This window comes from Podarcis cretensis (assembly GCF_951804945.1).
Source record: "Podarcis cretensis genome assembly, chromosome: 15".
In the NCBI taxonomy this organism is placed as follows: domain Eukaryota; kingdom Metazoa; phylum Chordata; class Lepidosauria; order Squamata; family Lacertidae; genus Podarcis; species Podarcis cretensis.
The window spans coordinates 44,261,602-44,288,764 of NC_137185.1; the positions used below are offsets into that span (position 1 = coordinate 44,261,602).

Sequence of the window (27,163 nt, forward strand, 5' to 3'; positions counted from 1 at the left end):
CCTCAAGAACATCTTATAGGACGCTTATGAAAGCCTATGAGATGGCTATGAAAGCTGCTAAGAAATCTTACTTTGCAGCTTCCATTGCATCCTCTAGCTCTCGCCCGGCACAACTTTTTAGAATAATTAGGTCAATAGCGTCCTTAGGAGGACAACCAAATTTAAGCACAAATTCGACCCACAGCTGTGAGGCATTCGCGAGTTTTTTTGCGGAGAAAGTCCTATTGCTCCGCCGTGACCTCCCGCCAATTTAGATACAGTGACTGAACTGGAGGCCCCTCGACTGACTTCAGGTCCAGTGTTGGACCATTTCGATCGGATATTCCCTACTGATGTGGATAGATTCCTCCAAGTTGGTAGGCCCACCACCTGCCTCCTTGATCCGTGCCCGTCTTGGCTGATTAGGGAGTGTCCAGATGTTGCGCGGACCCCCCCTGGTTGAAATTATCAATTTGTCCCTTGACACAGGGACATTCCCAGGGGAACTGAAGGAAGCAGTGGTGTGTCCACTCTTAAAGAAAACTTCATTAGATCCCTTAGACCTATCCAATTACCGCCCAGTTTCAAATCTTCCATACCTGGGTAAGGTAATTGAGAGAGCGGTTGCTGAACAGCTTGGTAGGTTTCTGGAGGAAACATCGGCATTAGATCCATTTCAGTCCGGTTTCCGTCCTGGTTTTGGGACGGAGACGGCTCTGGTTGCCCTAACAGATGATCTCCATAGACAACTGGATCGAGGCAGGTCAGGACTGCTGATCCTTTTAGATTTGTCAGCAGCCTTTGACATGGTCGATCATGATCTTCTGGACCACCGCCTCGCAGACGTGGGGATACAGGGCATAGCCCGTAACTGGTTGTGCTCTTTTATCTCTGGTCGGGGACAGAGGGTGGCACTAGGCAGGGAAATGTCGTTGCGCCACTCCTTGGTGTGTGGAGTGCCGCAGGGCGCAATTCTCTCCCCGATGCTTTTTAACATCTTTATACGCCCCCTTGCCCAGATTATACGGAGCTTTGGTCTGGGCTGTCACCAATATGCTGATGACACTCAGCTCTATCTGCTGATGGATGGCCACACCGACTCGACCCCGAACACACTGACCAGATGCTTGGAAGCTGTGGCTGGATGGTTTCGTGGGAGCCGATTGAAACTAAATCCTTCGAAGACAGAGGTCCTATGGCTAGGTCGGGATGGCATGGGGATGAGGGACCAACTTCCTTCTCTTGCGGGGGCCCAATTAGTGCCATTGCCTTCCGTTAAGAGTTTGGGTGTAATCCTTGACGCCTCCCTTTCCATGGAGGCGCAGGTTACAGCAACAGCCAAGGCGACATTTTTCCACCTTCGCCGCATCAAGCAGTTGGTCCCTTACCTTTCCCACCCCGACTTGGCCACAGTGATCCATGTGGTGGTCATCTCCAGGCTTGACTACTGTAATTCGCTCTACGCGGGGCTGCCCTTGAAGCTGTCCCAGAAACTCCAGCGGGTGCAGAATGCTGCAGCGAGGCTCCTCACGGGGTCTCTGCCATGGGAGCATATTCACCCAGTGCTTTTCAAGCTGCACTGGCTCCCGGTGGAGTACAGGGTCAGATTTAAGGTGCTGCTTTTGACCTTTAAAGCCCTTCATGGCCTAGGACCCTCGTACCTACGGGACCACCTCTCCCGGTATGCCCCACGGAGAGCCTCAAGGTCCATAAATAACAGCACCCTAGTGGTCTCAGGCCCTAAGGAAGTTAGATTGGCTTCAGCCAGAGCCAGGGCCTTTTCAACTCTGGCTCCAGCCTGGTGGAACGCTCTGCCTCATGAGACCAGGGCCCTGCAGGATCTGATTTCTTTCCGCAGGGCCTGTAAGACAGAGTTCTTCCGCCTGGCCTTTGGCTTGGAACTAATTTGATTCCCTCCCTCCCTCTTTTTTTTTTTTTTTTTTCTTTTCCTTCTCCTCCTGCGATGAGGCTACATTTTAATATTTTAATGTTCCATTATTTTAATGTTGTATTTTATTTTTGTTTTTAAGTTGTAATCATTCATCTTGTTTTTATTTTGCTTGTAAGCCGCTCTGAGCCCGGCCTTGGCTGGGGAGGGCGGGGTATAAATAAATTATTATTATTATTATTATTATTATTATTATTATTATTGCTATCCAGTTCTTCTACTGCACTAGATAACGGTTCTACTATTATAACTAGATCATCTGCAAAGGCTTTTAATTTATATTCTTTTCGACAAATATTAATTCCTTTTATCTTTTCTCTTGTTTTCATATTTCTCAACAAAATTTCCAGGACAAACAATAACGGTGAAAGAGGGCAACCTTGTCTAGTACATTATGTTTCATCTGTAATCCAGGAAGAAAGCCTGCTTGGTCTTCATGTATCATACATTTTAGAACTCCATTCAATTTGCTACGATGCTTGCAAACATCTTATAATCATTATTTAACAATGAGATAGACCTATAATTTTTAACCTGGGTTAAGTCTGCCTTCTGCTTAGGTATCAGCATGATAAATGCTTCTTTCCATGTACCTAGTATATCTCCCTTTTCAAAGATATTGTTCATCAGATCCATCAAAGGTGTCAATAAAATTTGACTTAATTTTTTGTAATATTTTGCCGTGAATCCATCTGGTCCTGGTGCCTTTCCTATTTTAAGTCCATTATTGCTGCTTGTATCTTGTATGTTATTGGTTGATTCAGTCATACTTTTTTCTCTATCGGAAACTCCCGCAGGGCTCCCTAGGCTGCGGATATCTGCCCGAAGCGCGGGGCGCTCTGCTTCAGTGCGCCCCATGCTCCGTGCAGCAGGCTGCTATCCACAGCCTAAGGAGCCCTGCAGGAACTCCTGCAAGCTCCCCAGGTTTGCTGATAGCTTCCTGAAGCCTGGAGAGCGAGAGGGGTCGGTGTGCACCGACCCCTCTCACTCTCCAAGCTTCAGCGAAAGCCTGTATTCGCCCCATAGGACGCACACAGATTTTCCCTTCATTTTTGGAGGGGAAAAAGTGCGTCCTATAGGGCGAAAAATACAGTAATTCAAAGGGGTCTTCTCCCCCCCCCCAAATAGAATAAGTCTTTAAGTGTCAGATAGGCAGGATGTCCGTATTAAATCCCAATACGATCAGGACTCGCTGTAGGGAAATTTATACAAACGTTACACTTTGGAAGTAAAGTCATTCACTTTAAAGTCTCTCTGAGGCGGGATTGACCTCCTTATTTCCACCTCACCACTTTAATTTAGTCCACTACTTTCACTCTTCAGTCAATTTTAGATTCAATTGTAAATATCATGGAAAATCTGTCACTCTATCCCATAGGAGCCTGAGGCTTCATTTCAGATTTCGAAGATGATTCCTTAGTGCTCGCATCTCAATCTCACCAGTCTTCTCCACTCCTTTAAGGAGCGATTAAGACGGTGGAGAGAACGCTCCTGAGCGCAGCTGGGTACCCAACACCTGAAACGAACCTTTCGGGGTGGTTAGGAGTCCGCAGCACCTTTGCGTCACCCCAATTTCTCTATGAAATCGGACTTTCCCCGGAGACCTAAATCCACTCTCCTTCTTGGTCTGCAACAGACCAGAAGTCTGCACTGTACAGTCTAGAACAGGGGTCAACTTTTTCAGCAGGGGGCCGGTCCACTGTCCCTCAGACCTTGTGGGGGGCCGGAATATATTTCGGGGGTGGTGGTGAATGAATTCCTAGGCCCCACAAATAACCCAGAGATGCATTTTAAATAAAAGCACACATTCTACTCATGTAAAAATACACGGGCCGAATTTAGAAGGCGATTGGGCCGGATCCAGCCCTCGGGTCTTAGTTTGCCTACCCGTGATCTAGAAGGAGGAAGGGGTGTAGCTCAGTGGTAGGAGGCTGGGATTTTTCTAGCACAGACACTTCTTCTAAATAAATGTACCCAATGTAGCTAAAACCAGCAGATACCACTGCTTGTAAACCTCAGATTTCATCAGGCTTTAGGAAAACTCATCAATGGTTCCAAGTGTCCTGCTTACATAGTTGGGACAACTGATGGTGTAAGGAAGCAAGATACCCATTGAAGCAGAAGACAAAAACAAGACAGAAACCTGTATCTCCCATCTCCTTAATTGCAACTGGAAATATTAGCAAGAACTCCTGGAAAACTATCAAAATGTCCACCAAATGCTAAGGATTAATATGGGCTGCAGCAGTGAACAAGGGCTGCTTATTGCTCACCTCTCCAGACTCGCATCCATACTTGATCACCCAGTTGTACATCTCTTAAACATGCCAGTCTTTGCCACTCTCCTTATGGTGAAGTATGTTGGTTGCTAGGTACGGAAACTGGTCAGAATGGAGGCTGGTGAATATTGGTGTAATGGCTGTTGATTTCACAAAAGCACTAATCACTCCCCTAAACCAGGACAGAGTGGGCTTCCTCTCTGTGGTTCCTAGAAGGAAGAGGGATTGGGGTGATTCTGTCCAAGATTAAAGGTGATTCTGTCCAAGATTAAAGGTGCGCAGAGCATGGGTAATAAACAAGATGAGCTTGAGCTCTTAGTACAGCAAACTAAATATGACATAATAGGCATCACTGAAACCTGGTGGGATAAGTCCCACGACTGGAATGTAATAATGGAGGGTTACAATCTATTTCAGAGAAACAGACCAGACAAGAAAGGAGAAGGAGTGGCGTTATATGTCAGGGATGTGTATACCTGTGAAGAGATCCAAGATTTAGAACCTCAAAGCCAAAGTGAGAGCATTTGGGTCAAAATTAAGGGAGAGATGAATAACAGGGACCTCATTGTGGGAGTTTACTATAGATCCCCAAGCCAAACGGAGGACATAGATGATGCCTTCCTGGAACAGATGGCCAAGCATGCAAAAGGAAGGGAGATAGTAGTAATGGGGGACTTCAATTACCCGGATATTTGCTGGATGTCAAATTCAGCCAAGAGCATAAGGTCAAACAGATTCCTCACTGGCCTTGCAGACAACTTCATTGTCCAGAAAGTGGGAGAAGCAACAAGAGGAACAGCCATTTTAGATCTGGTCCTAACCAATGTTGATGACCTGGTTAGTGGGGTAGAAGTGGAAGGATCATTAGGTGCGAGTGATCATGCTCTTCTGAAGTTTACTATACAGCGGAAAGGAGCAGCCAAGCATACTAGGACTCAATTTCTTGACTTTAAGAAAGCCGACTTCATAAAACTTAGGGAAGTGCTGGGTGAGATCCCATGGACAGTAATACTAAAAGGAAAGGGAGTTCATGATGGCTGGGAGTTTGTTAAGAGGGAGATAGTAAAAGCACAACTTCAGGCAATACCAATGAGACGGAAACATGGAAGGTGCCTAAAGAAGCCAGGGTGGCTATCTAAAGAACTTTTAACTGAGTTAAGATTAAAAAAGGATGTGTACAAAAAATGGAAAAGGGGGGAAACCACCAAAGAGGAATTCAAACAAATAGCCAGCACGTGTAGACACAAAGTCAGAAAAGCTAAAGCACAGAATGAACTCAGGCTTGCTAGAGAGGTTAAAAGCAACAAAAAAGGCTTTTATGGGTATGTTCGTAGCAAAAGGAAGAACAAAGAAACAGTGGGGTCACTCAGAGGAGAAGATGGTGAAATGCAAACAGGGGACACAGAAAGGGCTGAACTCCTCAATGCCTTCTTTGCCTCAGTCTTCTCCGATAAAGAAAACAATGCCCGACCTGAAGAATTTGGAGCAAATGATTCAGCAGAGGAAACACAGCCCAGAATAACTAAGGAGATAGTACAAGAATACTTGGCTAGTTTAGATGTATTCAAGTCTCCAGGGGCAGATGAACTGCATCCAAGAGTATTAAAAGAACTGGCAGATGTGATCTCAGAACCACTGGCAGTCATCTTTGAGAATTCCTGGAGAACAGGCGAAGTCCTGGCAGACTGGAGGAGGGCAAATGTTGTCCCTATTTTCAAAAAGGGGGAAAGAGAGGACCCAAATAATTACCGCCCAGTCAGTCCGACATCAATATCAGGGAAGATTCTGGAGCAGATCATTAAGCAAACAGTCTGTGAGCACCTAGAAAGGAATACTGTGATCACCAATAGTCAGCATGGATTTCTGAAAAATAAGTCGTGTCAGACTAACCTGATCTCGTTTTTTGACAGAATTACAAGCCTGGTAGATGAAGGGAACGCAGTGGATGTAGCCTACCTTGATTTCAGCAAGGCATTTGACAAGGTGCCCCATGATATTCTTGTAAAGAAGCTGGTAAAATGCGGTCTTGACTATGCTACCACTCAGTGGATTTGTAACTGGCTGACTGACCGAACCCAAAGGGTGCTCATCAATGGTTCCTCTTCATCCTGGAGAAGAGTGACTAGTGGGGTGCCACAGGGTTCTGTCTTGGGCCCAGTCTTATTCAACATCTTTATCAACGACTTGGATGATGGACTCAAGGGCATCCTGATCAAATTTGCAGATGACACCAAACTGGGAGGGGTGGCTAACACCCCAGAGGACAGGATCACACTTCAAAATGACCTTGACAGATTAGAGAACTGGGCCAAAACAAATAAGATGAATTTTAACAGGTAGAAATGTAAAGTATTGCACTTGGGAAAAAAAAAATGAGAGGCACAAATACAAGATGGGTGACACCTGGCTTGAGAGCAGTACATGTGAAAAGGATCTAGGAGTCTTGGTTGACCACAAACTTGACATGAGGCAACAGTGTGACGCGGCAGCTAAAAAAGCCAATGCAATTCTGGGCTGCATCAATAGGAGTATAGCATCTAGATCAAGGGAAGTAATAGTGCCACTGTATTCTGCTCTGGTCAGACCTCACCTGGAGTACTGTGTCCAGTTCTGGGCACCACAGTTCAAGAAGGACACTGACAAACTGGAACGTGTCCAGAGGAGGGCAACCAAAATGGTCAAAGGCCTGGAAACAATGCCTTATGAGGAACGGCTAAGGGAGCTGGGCATGTTTAGCCTGGAGAAGAGGAGGTTAAGGGGTGATATGATAGCCATGTTCAAATATATAAAAGGATGTCACATAGAGGAGGGAGAAAGGTTGTTTTCTGCTGCTCCAGAGAAGCGGACACGGAGCAATGGTTCCAAACTACAAGAAAAAAGATTCCACCTAAACATTAGGAAGAACTTCCTGACAGTAAGAGCTGTTTGACAGTGGAATTTGCTGCCAAGGAGTGTGGTGGAGTCTCCTTCTTTGGAGGTCTTTAAGCAGAGGCTTGACAACCATATGTCAGGAGTGCTCTGATGGTGTTTCCTGCTTGACAGGGGGTTGGACTCGATGGCCCTTGTGGTCTCTTCCAACTCTATGATTCTATGATTCTATGATAAGGACGTAAGAAGAGCCCTGAAAATGGTATACAGATGGTATATCACTCCCGCAAAATTAGCAAAAATGTATAAGACATGTAACAAATGTTGGAAGTGTAAGGAGAGGGAAGGGACATTTTACCATATGTGGTGGGAGTGTAAGAAAGTAAAAGGCTTCTGGGAAATGATATATAATGAGTTGAAAAGGATGTTTAAATACACGTTTGTGAAGAAACCAGAAGCCTTCTTGTTAGGAATTACAGGAAATTAATAGAAGTGATTATAAACTCTTTCAATATGCGGTGACTGCGGCAAGAATTTTAATAGCTCAAAAATGGAAACAAGAAGAATTACCAACATTGGAAGAATGGAGACGGAAATTGATGGACTTTGCTGAACTAGATAAATTGACAGGAAAAATTAGATACCAGAAAGATCACAAGTTCACACAGGACTGGAGAAAGTTTACGATTTATCTGGAAAATATCTGTGATGAACAGACAACGCTAGTTGGATTTAAAGAGGCTTTGTGATGAGAAAGGGTATTGTGAGAGGGATAAGAGTTGTAAAGATTTATTAACTGGCAATACAATTATAAAGGAAATGTGAAATAAATATAAAATTATGAGGATTGTGGAGGGAGCGGGGGGAAGTCCAAAAGAATTTGGCATTTTAGTGGATATGATTGTGTCATTTAAATCTGTAAAAGAAAATTTTTCTAAAAAATTAATTAATTAAAAAAAAAAAGGACGTAAGAAGAGCCCTTCTTGCTCAGCCCAAAGGCTCATCTGTTCCAGCGCTCTGTTCTCACAGTGGTTCACCAGATGCCCATGTGAGGCCTGCATGTGGATTCTGAGTGCAACACACCCGCCCCACCTGCAGCTCCTAGCAGCTAGTATTTGAAGACATATTGCAGCAGAGGTACAGCATAGCCATCATACCTAGCAGCCACTGGTAGCAGGTTACCGATTCAACTGACCATGTTCTTCTCCCTCTTGCTCTTGCCAGCAACCATTCATAAGAGGGCAGAGAGATCTGCAAACATGTAGGACCTTCCAAATGAAATCACTGATGACCTAGAAAGAACCAGAATTCCACTGCATTTCAGCATTCTTTATAATATGAATGAAAATGTTGCCAAGATATCAATTTAAGAGATGGGTGTCAAAACAGACACCAGCACAGGGAAAAGGACAGAAGCCCAGTCCTTTTGGCTAAACTGTTCTTTTTCTCCCTCCTGTCAGATGCCTTCTTGAGGAACCGCTCCGAAGCTGACCATGAAGCCACTGCCATGATGAAAGCAGAGTTTATGAGCCTTTGGGATGGTCTGGAGACTGGAACCAATTGCCAGGTACCACCACCTAGCTCAGTTGATGCAAACAAGCCAGGGGCAACCAGTGCTCCTTCCCTCCTGTTATACATTTGCCTCTTCTAAGGTGATGCCTGCTCCATGCATGGGTCACCTAAAAAGTATGCTCTCTTATTTTTAAAAAAGAGTACAGGTGTTCCTTCCACTTACACTGGGGTTACATTCTGGGCCCCTGTGTGCATAAGCAAAAATTGCATAAGTGGGGAACACCCTTAAACACCCTTTAAATGCCCTCTCTGCCACACTCTCTCCAATCCAGACAAAAAATACTGTATCTAAAAATAACCACAACTAGAGTTGAAGCTCGGAGCCTGGAGGATGCAGGGGAAAGTGGTGGCTGCAGTGGCTGCTGTGCTACCCCGCATGTCAGCTGCTAGCCACATAGGCTGAGCAGCCTAAACAAAGCCGCACTGCACCTCCGGTCTCTTTGGGGCTTCCCCCACCCTCACTGAAGTCCTCTTCAGGCTCTGAGGGGAGACTTCTTACAAGTCACGAAGACTCTCCAGCTCTCTCTGGCCATTTCCAGGTTTGAATCAAATTACTTATTTATTGCTTTATTTGGGGGCACCGTGTGAATACATGTTTGCACATGAGTCAATCACGGGCAAGTGGGGGACACCTGCAGTAAGTTTAACTTGAAGTAGACCCACTGAAATAAATGGACCTGTGACTTAACCTCAATAGGTCTACTCTGAGTATGAGTAACATTGTTTTATTCATATAGTTTTATTCATATGCAATCATACGCAAATTTAACTGATCAGTTAAAACACAAGATCAATCAATAACCATCACAGTCCAATTGTGTTTCAGGTAATGGTGCTAGGAGCAACCAACAGACCACAAGATGTAGATCCAGCCATCCTGAGGAGAATGCCAACTACCTTCCAGATTGGCCTGCCTGTAAGCAAACCTTCTCTTCTAATAAATCCAGCTCACACCTGCTCCATGTCCACCTCTGCTATTGCACAGTGAGGTTTCCAGTTCAATATTGATTGGGTTATGCTTGAGGAAGATGCCAGAGAAATCACTGCATAACAGCCAGAACACAATTAAGAATTGCTTCCTGGTCCAAGTGCTAGAAAACAAGGCAATTAAACATGTGTCCAGCTGGTCTAGGAATGGTATTGAAGGACAGAGTAGAAGTCCCTCCAGTAAAAAATAAAAAATGAAAAAAATAAATTAACTTTTCCAAATGATCAGTGTCCCCACCGGGAGATGCAACAGCCCCACAAAAGATCACAATTTTATGTAAGCATCAACATAGATCAGTATGAGGCTTTATAAGAGTTCAGGAAGTGAAATCCAGACTGCAAAAGGAGGGAAAGGTGCAGCTCCATTTTACTGAGGTACAATGCTTCATCCACAACAGAGGATACAATTCCTGTTCAAAGATGGCTCATTGCAACCTAAAGTACACCTTCAGGAAAGGGGAGTGGCTGATCCTCCCATATTCAGGCAGAAGTGAGTCTTTTCTGACCAGTCCAAGGCAATGCTTGACCACTGAAGCAGACAGACAATTTTCCAGTGCAGGCAGATCTTCAAAGTCTTATCTTCTATAGATCTTATGCTAGAATCTTCTTGTGCTTGCAAAAACTGGCTGATATACTTGCATTATTTATTTAGCTCATCATAGCAGCTACCCAGCTGGTATGATGCCTGAATAAAATGCCCTTGTATAAAAGGAAGTCTCCCCCAAAAGACGAAACAAAGCCAGATGCAGACGGGGCCGTCTTTAGCATATGCGCCACCAGGGTACAAAGATTTGCCCAGCGCCCCCAAATTTAGTTTAGCCCCCAAATTAACTTTTATTATGCTAATGCCAGATGCCACACTTTTTAAAAACAATTTCTCCAAACGAATTTGAACTGTAAGTGATGAAATTAAAATGCAATTTGAAAAGTTTCACTCGGGGTCAGGGGCACCTTTGACACGACTGATCTCGTGCGGCTTGCCTGCAGCTGGCAGGCACAAAACTCAGGGGTGTCACTGTGTTCGCTGAAGCTATTATTTAGAATGGAGCATGGGGGGCACTGAATTTTGGCATCATGCAGGATGCCACTGAAATTTGAGACCCCAAGGTCTGCCACTGACAAAGCCATGATCTTTATCCTAGTTTTTGAATATCTGACTATCTCCCTCCTCACCCATTGTGATCTTGACTTCTTCCTGACACACACCCTTTCAGATTCTTCCAAATCCGCATGGCCTTTCTGAATGTACTTCAAATATCAGCTCAGCATTCTATTCTAGACACACTGTTACATATTCTGCCCATATTTTTTGTTTTTCTTAATTGGAAGCACAAGCATAAAGCCTTCACCTCTACACAATTACTTGAGAGTAAAAAGACCCACTAAGCTCAGTGGAGACTTTCTTCTGAGTCAACATGTACAGGATTGCACTGTTAGTAGATGCATGTATACCTTAACTGGCTTTCAACCCATGACATGACTAGTTCCTGCTTCATAAGGCAGGATATGCATGAGGTTCATGTACCTTTTCCTTCACAAGCCATGACTCAGTTGTTCACCAAAGCTGCCCATTATGTGCAAACTCAGGAATATGATTAATGGCTCAGAAAGAAGCCAGGGTGTTAAGTCCATTGGCATTGCCTCCTTCTCTGACACCCAGGAGGAAATGCCGTTTCTGGGATCACATCTGCTGCAATACATACCAGTACACTTCCTTCTTAAAAACTATTGGTTTATTCCTATGCAAAATGAGGCTATTTACTCCAATATTCAATCAAAATATCATCAATTAGGATTGATTTAATTCAGGGGGTGGAGAAAGTGTGGCCTCCCCAGAAGCGGTTGAATTACTGACCATGTTGGCTGGGGCTGATGGAGCTGGAGTCCGAGATCTGGGGCCACAGGTTACAACTAGGTAAGCCCTGTAAAGTGCTCTGAACACCTGGAAGCACTATACAAGTACAGATCACTCTCTTGTCAGCGACAGTACATTTCTGGAGATGTAATTTGGTTTGTCCCCAAAGACCTCCCTCTTAATTCCTATCCTGCCTTTCATGAAACCCACTGTGGCACACCTGGGCTTCCATGGAGTTTTCCATCCAGGCACAGACCAGACCCAGATCTGTTTAGCTTCAGTAAGGTTGCTGTATCATGTGCCTTGGCCAGTTCTTAGGTCCACCTCCAGATCAAAGCATACTGGTCTCATTCTCTTCTGCTGTTTCTTCTGTTAGACACAAAGGCAGCGGCAGGATATTCTGAAGCTCATCCTTGCTGGAGAAAATGTAAGTTTCCCTCTCTCCCTGCCATACCCCCCCCCCCAATTGCAGCCTGATTATGGGTAAAAGGTAAAGTTAAAGGGACCCCTGACCATTAGGTCCAGTCGTGGCCGCCTCTGGGATTGCGACGCTCATCTCGCTTTATTGGCCAAGGGAGCCGGGGTACAGCTTCCGGGTCATGGGGCCAGCATGACCAAGCCGCTTCTGGCGAACCAGAGCAGCGCACGGAAACACTGTTTACCTTCCCGCCGGAGCGGTACCTATTTATCTACTTGCACTTTGACATGCTTTCGAACTGCTAGGTGGGCAGGAGCAGGGACTGAGCAACGGGAGCTCACCCTGTCGTGGGGATTCGAACCACCGACCTTCTGATCGGCAAGTCCTAGGCTCTGTGGTTTAACCCACAGTGATTAGGGGAAGGTGGGATAATTTTTAAGTGCAGGAGCTCATTGTGATGAACCCCACAGATATGCTCTTGGAAAGTCCAAATATGCAAGCAGCTCAGTTAATTCCTATTTACACATGTATGCAAACATGCCCCCCCCCCAAATCAGCAGCACAGCATAACACTAAATTTATTAAGATCAGCTAAGCCATATGTTTACCCAGACAGATTCAAGGCTGTGCAGCTGCCAGTACTACCACAGAGTTGCCTAGGGAGCATGTGTGACTCTCCATATTTAACCCAGAGGGGATCCTTTGCCTTTGAAACAGATGAGCAATGCAGTGAACTTGAAAGAGCTGGCTGAGAAAACAAAAGGTTACTCAGGAAGTGACCTGCGGGAATTGTGCCGGGATGCTGCCATGTATCGTGTGCGTGATTATGTCCGCAAGCAACAAATGAAGCAGATTGCTCGGATGCTCCATGATACAGACAGTGGGGAAGAAAGGTACGAGCTTCACTCAACTCCCGTTCCTCTTTGCTTCTAACTTTTCATAGTTCTGGGTCTGTTTCTCAGCCTCATTTGCCTTGCTCGTTTTAACAGAGAATGCTCTGAAAGATGGTTTTTTTGTCATGCATACATGCCTAGGTCTTGAGATCTTTATCGGATGCACTTCTCTGGGTTTTCCCACCTGATAGAAGTGAGCTGAGTCATGACCAGAGTGAGCCCTTCCTTAGGGAATGCAGGCTTCAGAGAGGTTCACCTGGCACCTCGGAGGTGGTTTTCTTTGTGCCAGGTAAAGCCTTTGGCTGCATATGCACCATGCATTTAAAGCTCCTTCTCTCCCCCCCCCCAATCTTGGGAACTATGGTTTACCCATCACAGAGCTACCATTCCCAGTATCTTACCAAACTAGTTCCCAAGCTTAGGAGGAGAGGAGAGAGGAGCTTTAAATGCATGTTATGTATGTAGCCTTTGTTCTCCCAGATCCCTTAATTTTAATACATACATCTATCTTGAATATCAAAACCTTGCACACCCCATTTTTATATTCATTTTAAATTGTTTTAGCTGCTGTGCTTATCCAAGTTTTAGTGTTTTATTGTCTACAGTTTTGAATTTTATCTGTATACTTACAAAAGAACTTAAATTATACAAATAGAATGAATTAATAACCAGAAGGTTCTGGGCTCAAATTATTTGGGCCATGGACTTTCAGAAATATGAAAATATGGGCTAAACTCCAATTGTCCAAATGAAATCCATACATCTAAGCAAGTCTATCAGTGCAATGGAGGAGGGCTAAATTGCAGAAGACTGAAAAGGTGATCCCCCTTTTAAAATTTATTTATTGATACTTATTCAAAAATATACAAAAGTTCACACCCATTATGAAGTATATTTTTATAACACACTGAAATAAAACAGCTACTTAATCTAATCTTTTAAAAGTCTCAAATGACAGGGTTATGGTCTGTAAATGTCTTTGGTAAGATGCTGACTTTATACACCTCTGTGGTCAACGTTTTAGACAACCAAGCCATGTCCAGTCTTGAATGTGATCTGTATCTTTCATGTGTGTAAATTCTTTAGCATCTCCATTCTTATATCTCCAAATATCTACAAGTTCTAACTTTTCAATCAATTTTTGAAAAGAATTGGGCTGTTTGCCTTGTGAACTTGTAATCTTTTCCTCTGAAATCCTATCCTGTGTAGGGGAGACAACTCCATGCCAATCTCCATAAGGCACCAGTTCTCATATGGATAATCCATCAGTTGATAAAAAGCTGGTTTCTTTTCATTTGTGACATACTTATGAAAAGGTGACTTTAAATTAACATACGGTGAGACTTCCGGTTGGCGCCGGCGCTAATGGCGGCTCGCTCTCCGTTCTCCGGAGAGAGAGCTGCTCCGCGAGTTCGGGTCTGACCGCTGCGGCGAAGCGGGGACCCCTAAAATCACAGGCGCGGAAGCCTGTGAACAAGGAGACTCGGTGGGCATCGTTTGCGCCCCCTTTTACTGCGAAAGAGCCTTTTTAAAGGCTCCGGAGGAGCATCGGGGGAGCGCTGAGCTGAGAGTCGCTACCCAGCTCGCGGAGTGAAGCCGCATCGCCATTAGCGGAGAGCGCTGACTTCTTCCTGTTATTTGGACTGAAAGAGATTCCCGTGAGTAGGATTGGCAACCCTTTCGGGACTTTAAATTCAACTTCTTTTAAAATTCGGCCGAAAGTGGGGACGGTAAACAAAGGAAGTCTGCCTTCCCCAGATTGCATGATTGCTAAAGCAACGGACTTGGTAAGCTGCAATTGATATCTTTTAAGGGAATTTTAAAAAAAAGGATCAACCCCAGCATTGATTTAAGTCCTCCCCCCTAGGGAGCAGGAACGGGGGGGGGGGTGAAAAAGAAAGGAAACCTGCAGGGAAACTTTTTAAAGGACAATCTACCGCAGACTCTATCCTTGGGAACGGACTGCCTGAGTGATACATTTTGACAGGGAGCTGTCAAAGACATTGCAAAGAGGAGACTTTACTTGCTACAATTTATTGAGACTTTGTAAAAATTATATGGTTGCAACTAAAAGGCTGAGAGAAGTTTTTAGTAACTTTTCCCTCTGAGGACTTTTGGATTCATTGTTTCTTTGCTGTTTTGAAGGTCTCAGCTCCCTCTAGAGGGCTGGAAGTAACAGTTGCAACACGATTGTTAGTCACTGGCTTTTTCCATTCAAACCTGTTCCTGTGAGAACGACCTTGGGACATGAGCGGCCCTGTAGATGAGATAGCAACAAGATCCAAGGCTAAGGCAGCACAAAAGAAAAGGGGCTCTTTATCAGGACTATTGCCAACAGGCCCAGGTGGACAGGAAAAGGGAATAAGTGCATTCATGGAGTCAGTGACACAGGCATTATTGAAGATAAATGAATCTTTAGAAAGACTGAATAAACAGAGTACAGAAAATACCAAGCAATTGGCAGATCTAACGGCAAAACTGGAATTAAACACGAAGAGCGTAACGTCTAATACACAGATTATACAACAGTTGGTAGAGGAGAACGCCACAATAAGGAAAATTGCAGAAGAGGCTAAATCTACTGCGGAATCTACACAGGAAAATTTAGTTCCTGTTTGTAGGAGGCTTGACCAGCATGAGGCGACCCTTTCCTTATGGGACATGCAGCGTAAGGAGAAGAACTTAAGACTTAGGTTGGTTCCTGAGAGTGAGGGGGACAACCTAGTGGACTTTCTCACAAAAGAAATTTCAGACTTTTGGCAGGAAAATCTAGAGGGAACAGAATTTGAGATTACAACCGCCTTCAGATTGGGTAGAAGGCAAGGCAGGAAGATTCCAAGGGATTGCCTGATTACATTGACGTCGAAAGAGGAGAGAGACAAGATACTTAATTTGCATTACCAGAAAACACTTCAGATTCAAAACGTCTCTGTGCAAATCTACAGGGATATTCCAAAATACATTTTGGAGGTGAGAACTCAGTTCAAGACTCTGGTGGACCTGCTGAAAAAGAACAACGTACCCTTCAGGTGGGAATTTCCACAGGGTTTGTCTTTCAACTTCCAAGGAAAGAAAGTCAAGATAAAAACTATACAAGATAAAGAACAGTTCCTACATAAATACGGAGAAGACCTGGTGAAAGGGGTCCTCAATTCAACTGCAGACACAGACCTGGGGAACTTGACATTTGGACTCAAATCACCAACGGACGAAGAACAGCTGCAGGGTGCAGTTGGAGGTAACTAATTAACAATGTCTCTGAAAATCTTAACTTGGAATTGTAATGGACTGAACCTTCCCAGGAAAAGGCGTGAGGTTTTTCATATTTTGAAGAAAGAACAATTGGATCTGATTTGCTTACAAGAAACCCACGTGACAAGAGCACACAGAAGACTTCTTATAAATAAAAGATTGGGACAAGAATTCATTTCATCAGATAAAGTCAAGAAAAGAGGAGTGGTGATATACGCAAAAGAGAAATTGGCTCCAAGACAGATTTTTAAAGATGAACAGGGCAGAATCTTGGCAATTGAGATACAGATCCAAGGAGAAAAAATTTTGATATTTGGAATCTATGCACCAAATGAAGGGAAGGCAGAATTTTATAAGAAATTACACGAGACATTAACAAATTATCTGGATTACAAGGTGATTTTATTAGGCGATATGAACGGGGTTGTCTCTACAAACATGGACAAAGCGCAAAGACAGGTGATCTCCAAGGACGGGAGACTACCTAAGACTTTTTTTGAAATGACTGACAACTTGGACTTGATCGACATTTGGAGAATAAGAAATCCTCTCGAGAGGGAGGGAACATTCTTTTCAGAATCACAGATGACCTGGACAAGAATAGATCAAATATGGATTACTAGTGGGATGGCTCCTAAGATAAAGAAAGTGGAAATCTGCCCAAAGACATGCTCCGACCACAATGCAGTAAAGATGGAAATGAGAACAACAACAGCTGGCTCTTTCAGATGGAGAATGAATGACACCCTATTTAAAGATCCAGAGGTGTACCAAAAGGCCCAAAAGACTTTGAAGGACTATTTCGAGATAAATCTAAGGACAGAAGTGGAGAAACGAGTGATCTGGGACGCAAGCAAGGCCGTGATGAGGGGTTTCTTGATACAGCAGAACTCCTTGAAAAGGAGGAAACAACAGGAGAAGAAAGATAAAATTTTGGAAAGGATAAAAGACAGTGAAAAGAAACTGAGATCCAACCCAAAGTCACATGAGATCTTGAGACAAATCAAACTGTATCAGAAGCAATATATGGAATTGATGAATCAGGAGATTGAATGGAAAATTAAACGAATGAGACAAAAGACATTTGAATCGGCAGATAAATGTGGGAAACTCCTGTCATGGCAATTGAAGAAGAGATTGAAATTGAACACAGTTACAAGTTTGGAGGTAGATGGAAAGAATATTTCGAAACCAAATGAGATCAGTAACTGTTTTCAGAGCTATTTCAGAAGACTGTATGCACAAGGGCCGGAAAACGAAAGAGATATTGAAGAATTTCTTAAGAAATATGGATTACAAAAAATTTCGCAACAAAGTACAGCGTTTTTAAATGAGAAAATAACTGAACAAGAAATCGAGGGTGCCATTCAAAACATGCAATTGGGGAAATCTCCAGGGCCAGATGGACTAACCTCCAGATATTACAAAGTTTTGAAAGACTGGATAATTCAGCCACTTAAGGAGGTTTGCAACGAGATATTAGAGGGGAAAAGGGCACCTGAGACGTGGAAAGAAGCCTTCATCACACTTATACCAAAGACTGAGGTTGATAAAAAACAGATCAAGAACTACCGCCCTATATCACTACTTAATGTGGATTACAAAATCTTTGCAGACATTTTGGCAAAAAGACTAAAGAAGGTGCTGGTGGAGGAGATTCATAAAGACCAGGCAGGCTTTCTCCCGGGTAGGCATATATCTACTAATGTAAGGAACATAATTGACATTATAGAAATGCTGACAGTGAACATTAATACGAAGGCAGTTTTAATTTTTGTGGACGCGGAGAAAGCCTTTGACAATATATCTTGGAAATTTATGAAAAAGAATCTCCATGGGATGGGGGTAGGCCAAAGGTTTGAAAATGGTATAAGTGCAATTTATTCTGAGCAAAAGGCGAAGTTAATTGTAAATAATGTGGTTATGGATGAACTACCTATAGAAAAAGGGACACGTCAGGGGTGCCCAATATCCCCATTACTTTTTATATCGGTCCTGGAGGTCCTGTTAAATATGATTAGGGGAGATCAGCTGGTAAAAGGGATTCAGGTCGGAGCCAGACATTACAAATTAAAGGCTTTTGCAGATGACTTAGTACTGACCTTGCAAGAGCCAGACACTAGTACCAAAAGAGCTTTGGAATTAATTCAAGTATTTGGCCAGGTCGCAGGATTTAAGTTGAATAAACAAAAAACCAAGGTATTGGAAAAGAACTTAACAAATGTTGAAAGGGAAAGATTCCAAGAGGAAACTGGGTTAGTGGTGGCAAAGAGTGTAAAATACCTGGGGATTAACATGACATCTAAGAATGTGAACTTATTTAAGGACAACTATGACAAGTGCTGGACTGAGATAAAGAAAGATTTAGAAATATGGTCAAACCTGAAGCTTTCCTTGTTAGGTCGAATTGCTGTGATCAAAATGAATGTATTGCCTAGAATGTTATTTTTGTTTCAGACATTACAAATTGTTGATAAACTGGACTGTTTCAAGAAGTGGCAGAAAGACATATCTAAATTTGTCTGGCAGGGCAAAAAGCCCAGAATTAAGTTTAAGATACTTACCGACTCTAAAGAAAGAGGGGGGTTTGCCCTGCCGGACTTAAGACTTTACTATGAATCGGCAGCTTTCTGCTGGTTAAAAGATTGGCTACTTCTTGAAAATGCAGACATTCTAGATTTGGAAGGATTTGACAATAATTTTGGTTAGCATGCATATATCTGGTATGACAAGGTTAAAGTGTATAAGGGTTTCAAAAATCATATTGTCAGGAAAGCACTATATAATGTATGGATACGGTATAAAGATTTACTGGAAAACAGAACTCCCAGGTGGCTTTCACCTATGGAGGCTAAGGAAGTAAAGAAACTTAATATGACAACCAATTGGCCGAAATACTCTGAGATTTTAGAACAAGAAGGTGGTGAATTTAAATTACAAAGTTATGAGAAAATAAAGTCCAAGGTACGAGATTGGCTCCATTATTTTCAAATAATGGAGGCTTTCAAACAAGACAGGAAAATTGGTTTCCAGGTGGAGAAATCGAAATTGGAAACAGAATTGTTAGAACCCAATACTAAGAATTTATCAAGAATGTACAACTTGCTGTTGAAGTGGAATACAATAGATGAGACAGTGAAGTCTGCTATGGTTAAATGGGCACAGGACATAGGTCATGACATTATGTTTGCTGACTGGGAGCAGTTATGGACCACAGGTATTAAATTTACGGCATGCAATGCCTTACGAGAAAACATTATGAAAATGATTTATAGGTGGTACATGACCCCAGTCAAGCTTGCGAAGATTTACCATTTGCCCAATAACAAATGCTGGAAATGTAAAGAGACTGAGGGTACCTTTTTCCACCTTTGGTGGACCTGCCCAAAGATTAAGGCCTTCTGGGAAATGATTTATAATGAAATTAAGAAAGTGCTTAAGTGCACCTTTAACAAGAAACCAGAGGCATTTCTCTTGGGTATGGTCGGCCAGTTGGTGTCGAAGAAGGATAAGAATTTCTTTTTGTACGCTACTACGGCAGCAAGGATTCTTCTAGCAAAGTATTGGAAGACGCAAGAGCTACCCACGCTGGAGGAATGGCAGGCGAAAGTGATTGACTTTATGGGACTGGCAGAAATGACCGGCAGAATCCGCGACCAAGAGAAAGAGACTGTGGAAGAAGATTGGAAGAAATTTAAGATGTATCTTAAGAATTATTATAAAACTGAGGAGTGTTAAAATGCTGAGGGAAAAGAAGACGTAGAATTGCAGCGATAATTGGGTTTAAAATTTAGGGTGGAATAGAGAAAGAGGACAAATTTTTATTTAATTGGGTAAGATAGGTTGCTGAATAATGGTACTAAACTAAGGATGCAAAAAGGGAAAGGTATGGGGAAGTCCGGGAAAAGAGGGTTATGAAAATAAGGTTATGAAAATATGAGTTTTTTGTTTGTTTGTTTTCTCTGTTGTTTTTTGTTTCTGTTAAAAATTGGAAATTAATAAAAATATTTAAAAAAAAATAAATAAATTAACATACGGTAACTGTTTATAGAGCTCTTTTCAACATTACGTTTAGCAGTGCAGGAGCAGTTCCTATATAAATGTTGCTTCCTGTGGAAATCTGAGGCCATGTAGGAGAAGCCTCTGCTGCAGTTCCTTCTCATGCTGCTGTTATTCCTCCGTAGATCTGGAGGAACCCAGGAGTTGTGTTAGGATCCTTACAACAAACCTGCACGTTGGGCAGTATTAGAAACGTAGAAAATGGTCTGAAATCCAGTCAGATTTTTTTATCCATCTAGCTCTGTTGTGTTTACAGGGCACAATGACCGTGGCAGCAGCATTTCAAACAGGTGTCTTTTACAGCTAGGGACTGAACTGGGGATCTTTTGCAGGCAAAGCATAGGCACTACTGAGCTAGGGCTCTGCTCACTATTATCAAGCAGGGCAAGAGGAGCCATGCTTTAGCCCAGGGAGGGGGGAACTGTGCCCCTCCAGATGTTGTTGGATTCCAGTTCCCATCAGCCCCCACCAGCATGGGTAATAAGGATGATGGAGGCCAGCTTCTAGAGACACAGGTTTCTTATTCCTCCTACAGCACCTCCATTAATAACCAGTCAATGTTAGAAGGGGCCCCAAGTTTAGTGGTGGAGTCCATTATTGCCATTGAGCTTGGAATGGTACTGCTGAAATGAGTCCAATGGTCATTTCAGCTCTGCCATTCTATAACATTTATTTCTATTCAGAAACAGTTTACAAAAAGCAAAACAGAACCAAGTCACAGCACATCAAGAAATAGTAGAGGTGCCATAGGTTAATGGTAAAGCACACATGCTTTGCATGTGAGAAGTCCCAGGTTCCACACTTGGCACCTGCAGTTAAAAGGATCAGGAGACAGGAGATGACAACCATCTCTCTCTGCCTGGGACCTTGTGCCAGTCAGAGTAGACGATACTCAGCTAGACAAATATTCTGACCTGGTAGGAGGCAGCTTCCTATGTTCCTAAATCAAGGCAATTTGAAACCAAAAAGTGTAAAATAAAGCTAATCTATAACCCACAGACTCAATAAACTTGGGAAAAACACTGAAGATACAATGGAAGATGATGGCAGGCATTTTAGGGAGCAAAGAACTGTGGGCAGAGACAAAAGAACCAACAGGCAGTTGACTTATTTATTTTGCATCCAGTGACTTGGAAGAGGAACGGTTGCGGCCACTGACCCAGCTTGACTTGTTGTTTGCCCTAGAGAAGATGGAGGAGTCCAAGGGTGCGTCGACTGCTGTGCCGACACTAGAAGAACCGGCTTTGGACTAAGCTGCTGGACCATGCAGCTGAGAGACTGGAGACCATCAACTTAGAATAGGGTGCCCAGAGGTTCAATTGACTGTTCACTGTATTTTTACTAGGCTGGAGGCAAAGGCTGTATATGTATATGTGTGAGATGATAGAGAGATAGTCGCAGAACACAGGCTCAGCACTTAGGAGGAAAGGTGAAAGGAAAGGGAACGTGGGCCAAGCACACCCACCTTGGGTGGAGGGGGACATAGCAGGCACTTGGTAGGAATGGAGAAACTCATGTCAAAAGAAAGAAGTCAGCGCAGTTAACATTTGTGGGGGGAGGGGCGTGTCACAGCTTTTCTAGAGGTTGTAAGATGACCGTGTAAGACAAGTGAGAAAGGACAACCACCAGTAAAACCCAATTTGGAGCTATTATTGTGTAAGTGAGTGGCAAGGTATGCTTATAAAGTAGGCCTGCTCATAATACAAGAGGGCACTAAAACAAATGCCTAGGACTAAGCAAGTATTTATTTCTGTTCCAAGTTTGCTGGCTGAGCCATCCTGAACATCTGTGCACATGGCTCTTTACAAAAGAAGTCTTTTTTTAGGTAGCTCATCTCCTCTGCAGGTTCATACACAAAAGCATTTAAAACCTAGAAATACAGAACTGGAAATATTTCATTGCCTTTTTTTGTCTTGGCTGCTTCCTTCTCACACTGAAATCTGGTGCCTCATGAAGGGTGTGGAGTCTGGATTATTCCTGCTTTTTTACTTTAGATAATGATTCAAGTGCTCATAGCTGACAAATTATGCACCATAGCATGTAAGCAGTTGGGGAAGGCCACATCCCCTGTGCTTGCTGTACTTTGCCACTGCACTTAATACCTTTTACATATAGGCAGCTTACCAAGGTTTGCAATCAATAATAATAATAATAATAATAATAATAATAATAATAATAAGCTATTTATATCCCGCCCAAACTGGGCTCAGGGAGGCTAACATTAAAATATATAATACATTAAAACATAAAATCCAGCAATCAACTGAAATACAGCTTAGAATCAGATTAAAATCAACGTAAATCAGAATAGGGAAAGCCACTTGTATCATTCTGCCAAGTGGTAAGGAAAATGTTAATTCGTTCCGGAGGTCCGTTCTTAAACTGAAACTGTTCTTAACCTGAAGCACCACTTTAGCTAATGGGGCCTCCTGCTGCTGCCGCGCCGCTGGAGCACGATTTCTGTTCTCATCCTGAAGCAAAGTTCTTAACTTGAGGTACTATTTCTGAGTTAGCAAAGTCTGTAACCTGAAGCGTATGTAACCCGAGGTACCACTGTACAGGTTATTGAATGCAGATGTGCAGCAAAATGGTTGCCTCTAAGTGTTCACTGGCTACAAAATGCAATGGGATGTATAGAAAACAACAAATGACCCTAGAATATTTAATTTTATTAATTTAGAAGGATTTCTAAACCACTTAATATTTATAATATGTAAGCAGTAAAGCAAGACAGGCCAACCTGATTTGTCCAGTAGACACAAACATTATGACATCACAACCAGAAAGACTCTATCTGCTTCCAGAGTTCTAGAGCAAGGGGCAAAAAGGTTATGAAAAGGAGGTGTTTACTGCCAGCAGTGACTACTGAGAGGTGGTATCAAGGAGACTGCTGCAGGAGACTTTTTGTGCCCAAAAACTTGATCGCAAGCTATCCTTGGCTGAGACACCAAGAAGGAAACACTCTCTGTAAGTAATCCCCATCCTACTGCTTCAGCCTACAACACTCGTCTTCCCAGGCACATGCCATGGACAGAAAGGACACCTAACAGCTCCTGCTCATCTAATGACCAACATCCAACTAGAGATTCTAAAGAAGCAACCTACCCCTAAAAGGAGAGCTTGTCTTTATCCCTCCTACTCAACTGGCTGCAGGGTACATCTTACCATAACAGACTCTTAAATCACAAAATGACTGTCTGGCAGAGGTATATCAACAGCATCATGAGAGATGGGATTTGCTGGGATGCAGCAGTTGTCTCTATAGCTCAACAGCAACTCCTAGGTGCTCACCGAAGTGGCATATTGACCAGAGTGACCAAGCCAGAGATCCAAGCTCTCCTTGGTAGGAACAGAGACATCCTCCTCACACAAGGGTTGACCCTTGGTGGGCTCAAGTGTCTGGTCATACGTGACAACCTCTATACTGATGCCCATCAATACACCATGGATCTCCGGACCAAGCTGTATGGGGACAATGGAGACAGCTGCACCCATGCCATCACTGTAGTCCTGGTCAACCCTGTATGCCTAATACTCATTGGCCGGAAAGGGGTTCAGGGAGGAACGCTGAATATTAAGGCTCTTCAGACTGCACAGTATATCAAAGACAACTTGCATCATTAAATGTGTCCTATGGGTGATCAGCACTTACCTCCTTTACCATTGCAACTTCCAAATGGTGACAGTTTCCTTTTTCTCTTGAGGCATTCTTGAAAGGAAAAGCGCCAACAACTTCTGGAAGAGGAGCAGAAGCCCCACAGAAGTGCTGGTGAAATTGTGGGGGTCTAGGTAGGCCAAAGCAGGCAATCACAAGGAATCTTGCACAGCTAGAGGTGGAACTAGAATCACAACACGAAACAGACCTATAAATTTAAAGCTGAAGACAGATAGCTTAGAATATTCTGCAACCTTTCATCCCAAGTTTTCAGTGGGAGAAAGGATTCTCACTGCAAAATGCCAAGCAGTAAAGCAGTGGAATTAACCACTGATTTTGTTATGCCCATTTAGGTTCTTTTAATTTGTTTAGGTGTTTTAACCTAGATGAGACCCAGTGTGCTCCAGGGAAGGCACAAATAAACCTCAGACAACCAATATTAGATTTCTCTATAATAGTGTATTATTGTTTAAAAAGTAAAGTCAAGACAGGGAATATGCACTCATACACACATCCATGCACACACATCCATGCGCACCACTCTTCACTGGACTGATCAGACCCAGTAAGAGCTTGGGTGACCAGACAACGGGATCCCGTCTGCGTCTGGCAAACAACTTTGGGGAGACGAAAATGAATAAAGGAAGCAGCCATTCGCATACAATCTTCCAAATGATAATTGAAAGCAAAGAGACGGATAGCTCAAGCAGAACCTGAAACAACGCATAAAAGAACTGGCACAGATCGTTTCAGAGAAGAATGCTCTTCAAAAGGAGGAGGAGGAGAAAGTAAGGATTCTTACTGAGATGCTGGTGATGTCAACTTCTGCATCATCGGAAGAGTTCAAGGTTTGACAGAGGAGTAGAGTGACCTGCGGACCAAGAACAATAAACCAGGAAGGAGGGGAATGTCTCCCGGGAAGCTTTTCACCAAAAGCCAAACAGTTTAAAAGGTCTTTGCCTTGTCCAGCAGAGTTGAGAGTCTGTATCCTCAGAGTTTTCGGAATATGAAGATCAATGGATGACAGCCAGTGTTACAATTCCTGAAGAATAACAGATTCCAAGGTCTGAGGTTGGTTTGGAGGAAGTAATGTCAAAAGACTTGCAGATCAAGGAGCAAAAGAATAAAATTGAAGCACTGGAAAACATTGTTAGTGAGCTAAAAAAGATTTTGAATAACTCTTGGGCCGAAATGGAATAAATGAAGCAGGCTCTCAGTGATGCTGAGGTAGCAGCACTGGATTCCAAGGGAGAATCTTCATTCCTCAGGAGTGAACATATAGCACTAAAAGAAAAAGAAAAAATGCTCTTCCAGAGTTTTGCAGATTCTGTCATGCTTTGTGAAATCCTAGCAGATGAGAGGGATAACGCTCCCACAGGACAAAAAGCCTTAAAAGTAGAACTAGAAAAACTGCGACTAGAGAAAGAGCAGCTGATATGTGAGCTCAGAGAGCTGAAGGAGAACATATTCACTTATGAGTTTGTGGCTCTTGAAAGAGAGCAAGAGAGTTTGAAGCTGAAAAACCAAGAGCTGGAAAATGCCATGAGTGAATTGAGGAGAAATTCCCAGGATAAAGAAAGGATAAAACACGATGGCAACGGAGCTTAAAGTGCGAGCTTCCAAGAATGCGGTGGTCGGCCTTGAGGCTGTGTTAGAGGAGAAGGAGAACTGCCTAGAAAGTGCACTTGCAGAGAAGCAAACTCTCAAGGCCAAACTTGATGAAGGTGCTGAATCGAACAAGGATGAAATTGAGGACCTCAAAACTTGGCTTGCTAAAGCAGACATGGCGAGAATGAAACAGTGCAAATATTTTGATCGAGAACTGGCTAATGCAAAAGCTCTTGCAGAGCACAGAGAGGAGAAAGTGAGAAAACAAAAACTTCACAGAGTGCAACAAGAGCAGGAGGTGACTGCAGACACAAAGTCTTTAGATGTCCAGGCAACCGACAAAGCAGCAGAGACTACAAAGAAAACTATAAAGCACTGGCTTGCAGAAGACTCATACAAGGACGTTTCTGAATGCATGACACAATAAATTTCCAAGTCAGCATTATTGCTAATCAAATTGTGATCATGTTGCTCTTCCGGCGTGGGTGCCATCACTGCTGCAGCTCCAAGAGGAAAAGTCGTCCTTGTCCTTGCTCGGCGTTACTCTGGAAGCAAAGCTGTTATTGTTAAGAATATTGATGATGGTACATCCTGGTGGCTGGCATTGATCGCTACCCATGCAAAGTGACAGCCAGCATGGGCAAGAGGAAGATTGCCAAGCGTTCCAAGTCCTTTGTGAAGGTCCAGTTTGCACCGATAAATATTTTTAAGAACCCCCCCCCCCAAAAAAAAAACCTGTGTTCATGTTTTTCATACTTATTTTTATGTGTAAAATAAAGACTTATTTTTAATGTGATTTTTAAAGAAGAAATAAATAGTAGACCTTGCACAAATAATAATAAAAAAACACCAATTATGTTATGCCCAATTAGGTTCTTTTAATTTGTTTAGATGTTTTAACCTAGATGAGACCCAGTGTGCTCCAGGGAAGGCACAAATAAACCTCAGACAACCAATACTGGATTTCTCTATAATAGTGTATTATTGATTAACAGCTAACAAGTCAACACAGAAAATATGCACTCATACACACATCAATGTCAAGAATGGAGGTTAAAACACCGAAACAAATTAAAAGAACCTAATTGGGCATGACAATTTTGCGACAGCAGGACTTCATCACTACCATAATATTGCCAATTTAGTAGTCTCTTTCTCCCTCCAGGGTATTTTTCACTTTGCCATTTGCAGGTCCCGCTGGATATCCAGAACTGTCACCACTTCAAATAAAGCTGAGCATCAGTGACATCAGGAATCAGATGGGAGGAGATAAAGCTTCTGGTGAGGTGGAGGAGGCAATTCAGCACTCTCTATTTATGTCTAGAAATAAAGCAAGTCATGGCATATCTGCCACGGATGATGCCCATCCAGGCTGAAGTGCAATGCAAACTGCCTCTTTCCTTCAAGGCACATGAAATGCTCTTGGACCAAAGTAATCAGTTGAAATCAAATTAGCCGCTAATAATAATAATAACAATTTATTATTTATACCCCGCCCATCTGGCTGGGTTTCCCCAGCCACTCTGGGCGGCTTCCAACAGAATATTAAAAATACAATAGTCTATTAAACATTAAAAGCTTCCCTAAACAGGGCTGCCTTCCGATGAAGCAGTGTGGCTTTGAGGGCAGCAGTTAAACAAGCTCAGTTTAATTCATTAATAAAATATTTCTCAAAGGCATTCTCCTGGTCTCATAGCTGCAAAGAACAGAGGAACAGGTAAAGCGGAGACATACAAACACTTCACAAAATATATACAAGCTTTGAAGAAATAGGGAAAGCTGTGGATTCC

General features: G+C 43.1%; 1 protein-coding gene across 6 annotated transcripts in view; it reads left to right on the forward strand.

Moving 5' to 3' along the window:
- The window catches only part of LOC307203916 (outer mitochondrial transmembrane helix translocase-like), a 62,000-nt gene extending 36,960 nt beyond the window's left edge, over positions 1-25,040 (forward strand). For all 6 annotated transcript variants that reach the window (XM_079955193.1, XM_079955195.1, XM_079955196.1 and 3 more), the window contains 5 exons: positions 8,535-8,641; positions 9,473-9,562; positions 11,865-11,915; positions 12,624-12,799; positions 21,237-25,040. In XM_079955193.1, the coding sequence (XP_079811319.1) occupies positions 8,535-8,641; positions 9,473-9,562; positions 11,865-11,915; positions 12,624-12,799; positions 21,237-21,363 (551 nt within the window). In that variant the 3' untranslated portion in view covers positions 21,364-25,040. The remainder of the gene's footprint in view (positions 1-8,534; positions 8,642-9,472; positions 9,563-11,864; positions 11,916-12,623; positions 12,800-21,236) is intronic.
- The last annotated feature ends 2,123 nt before the right edge of the window (positions 25,041-27,163 follow it).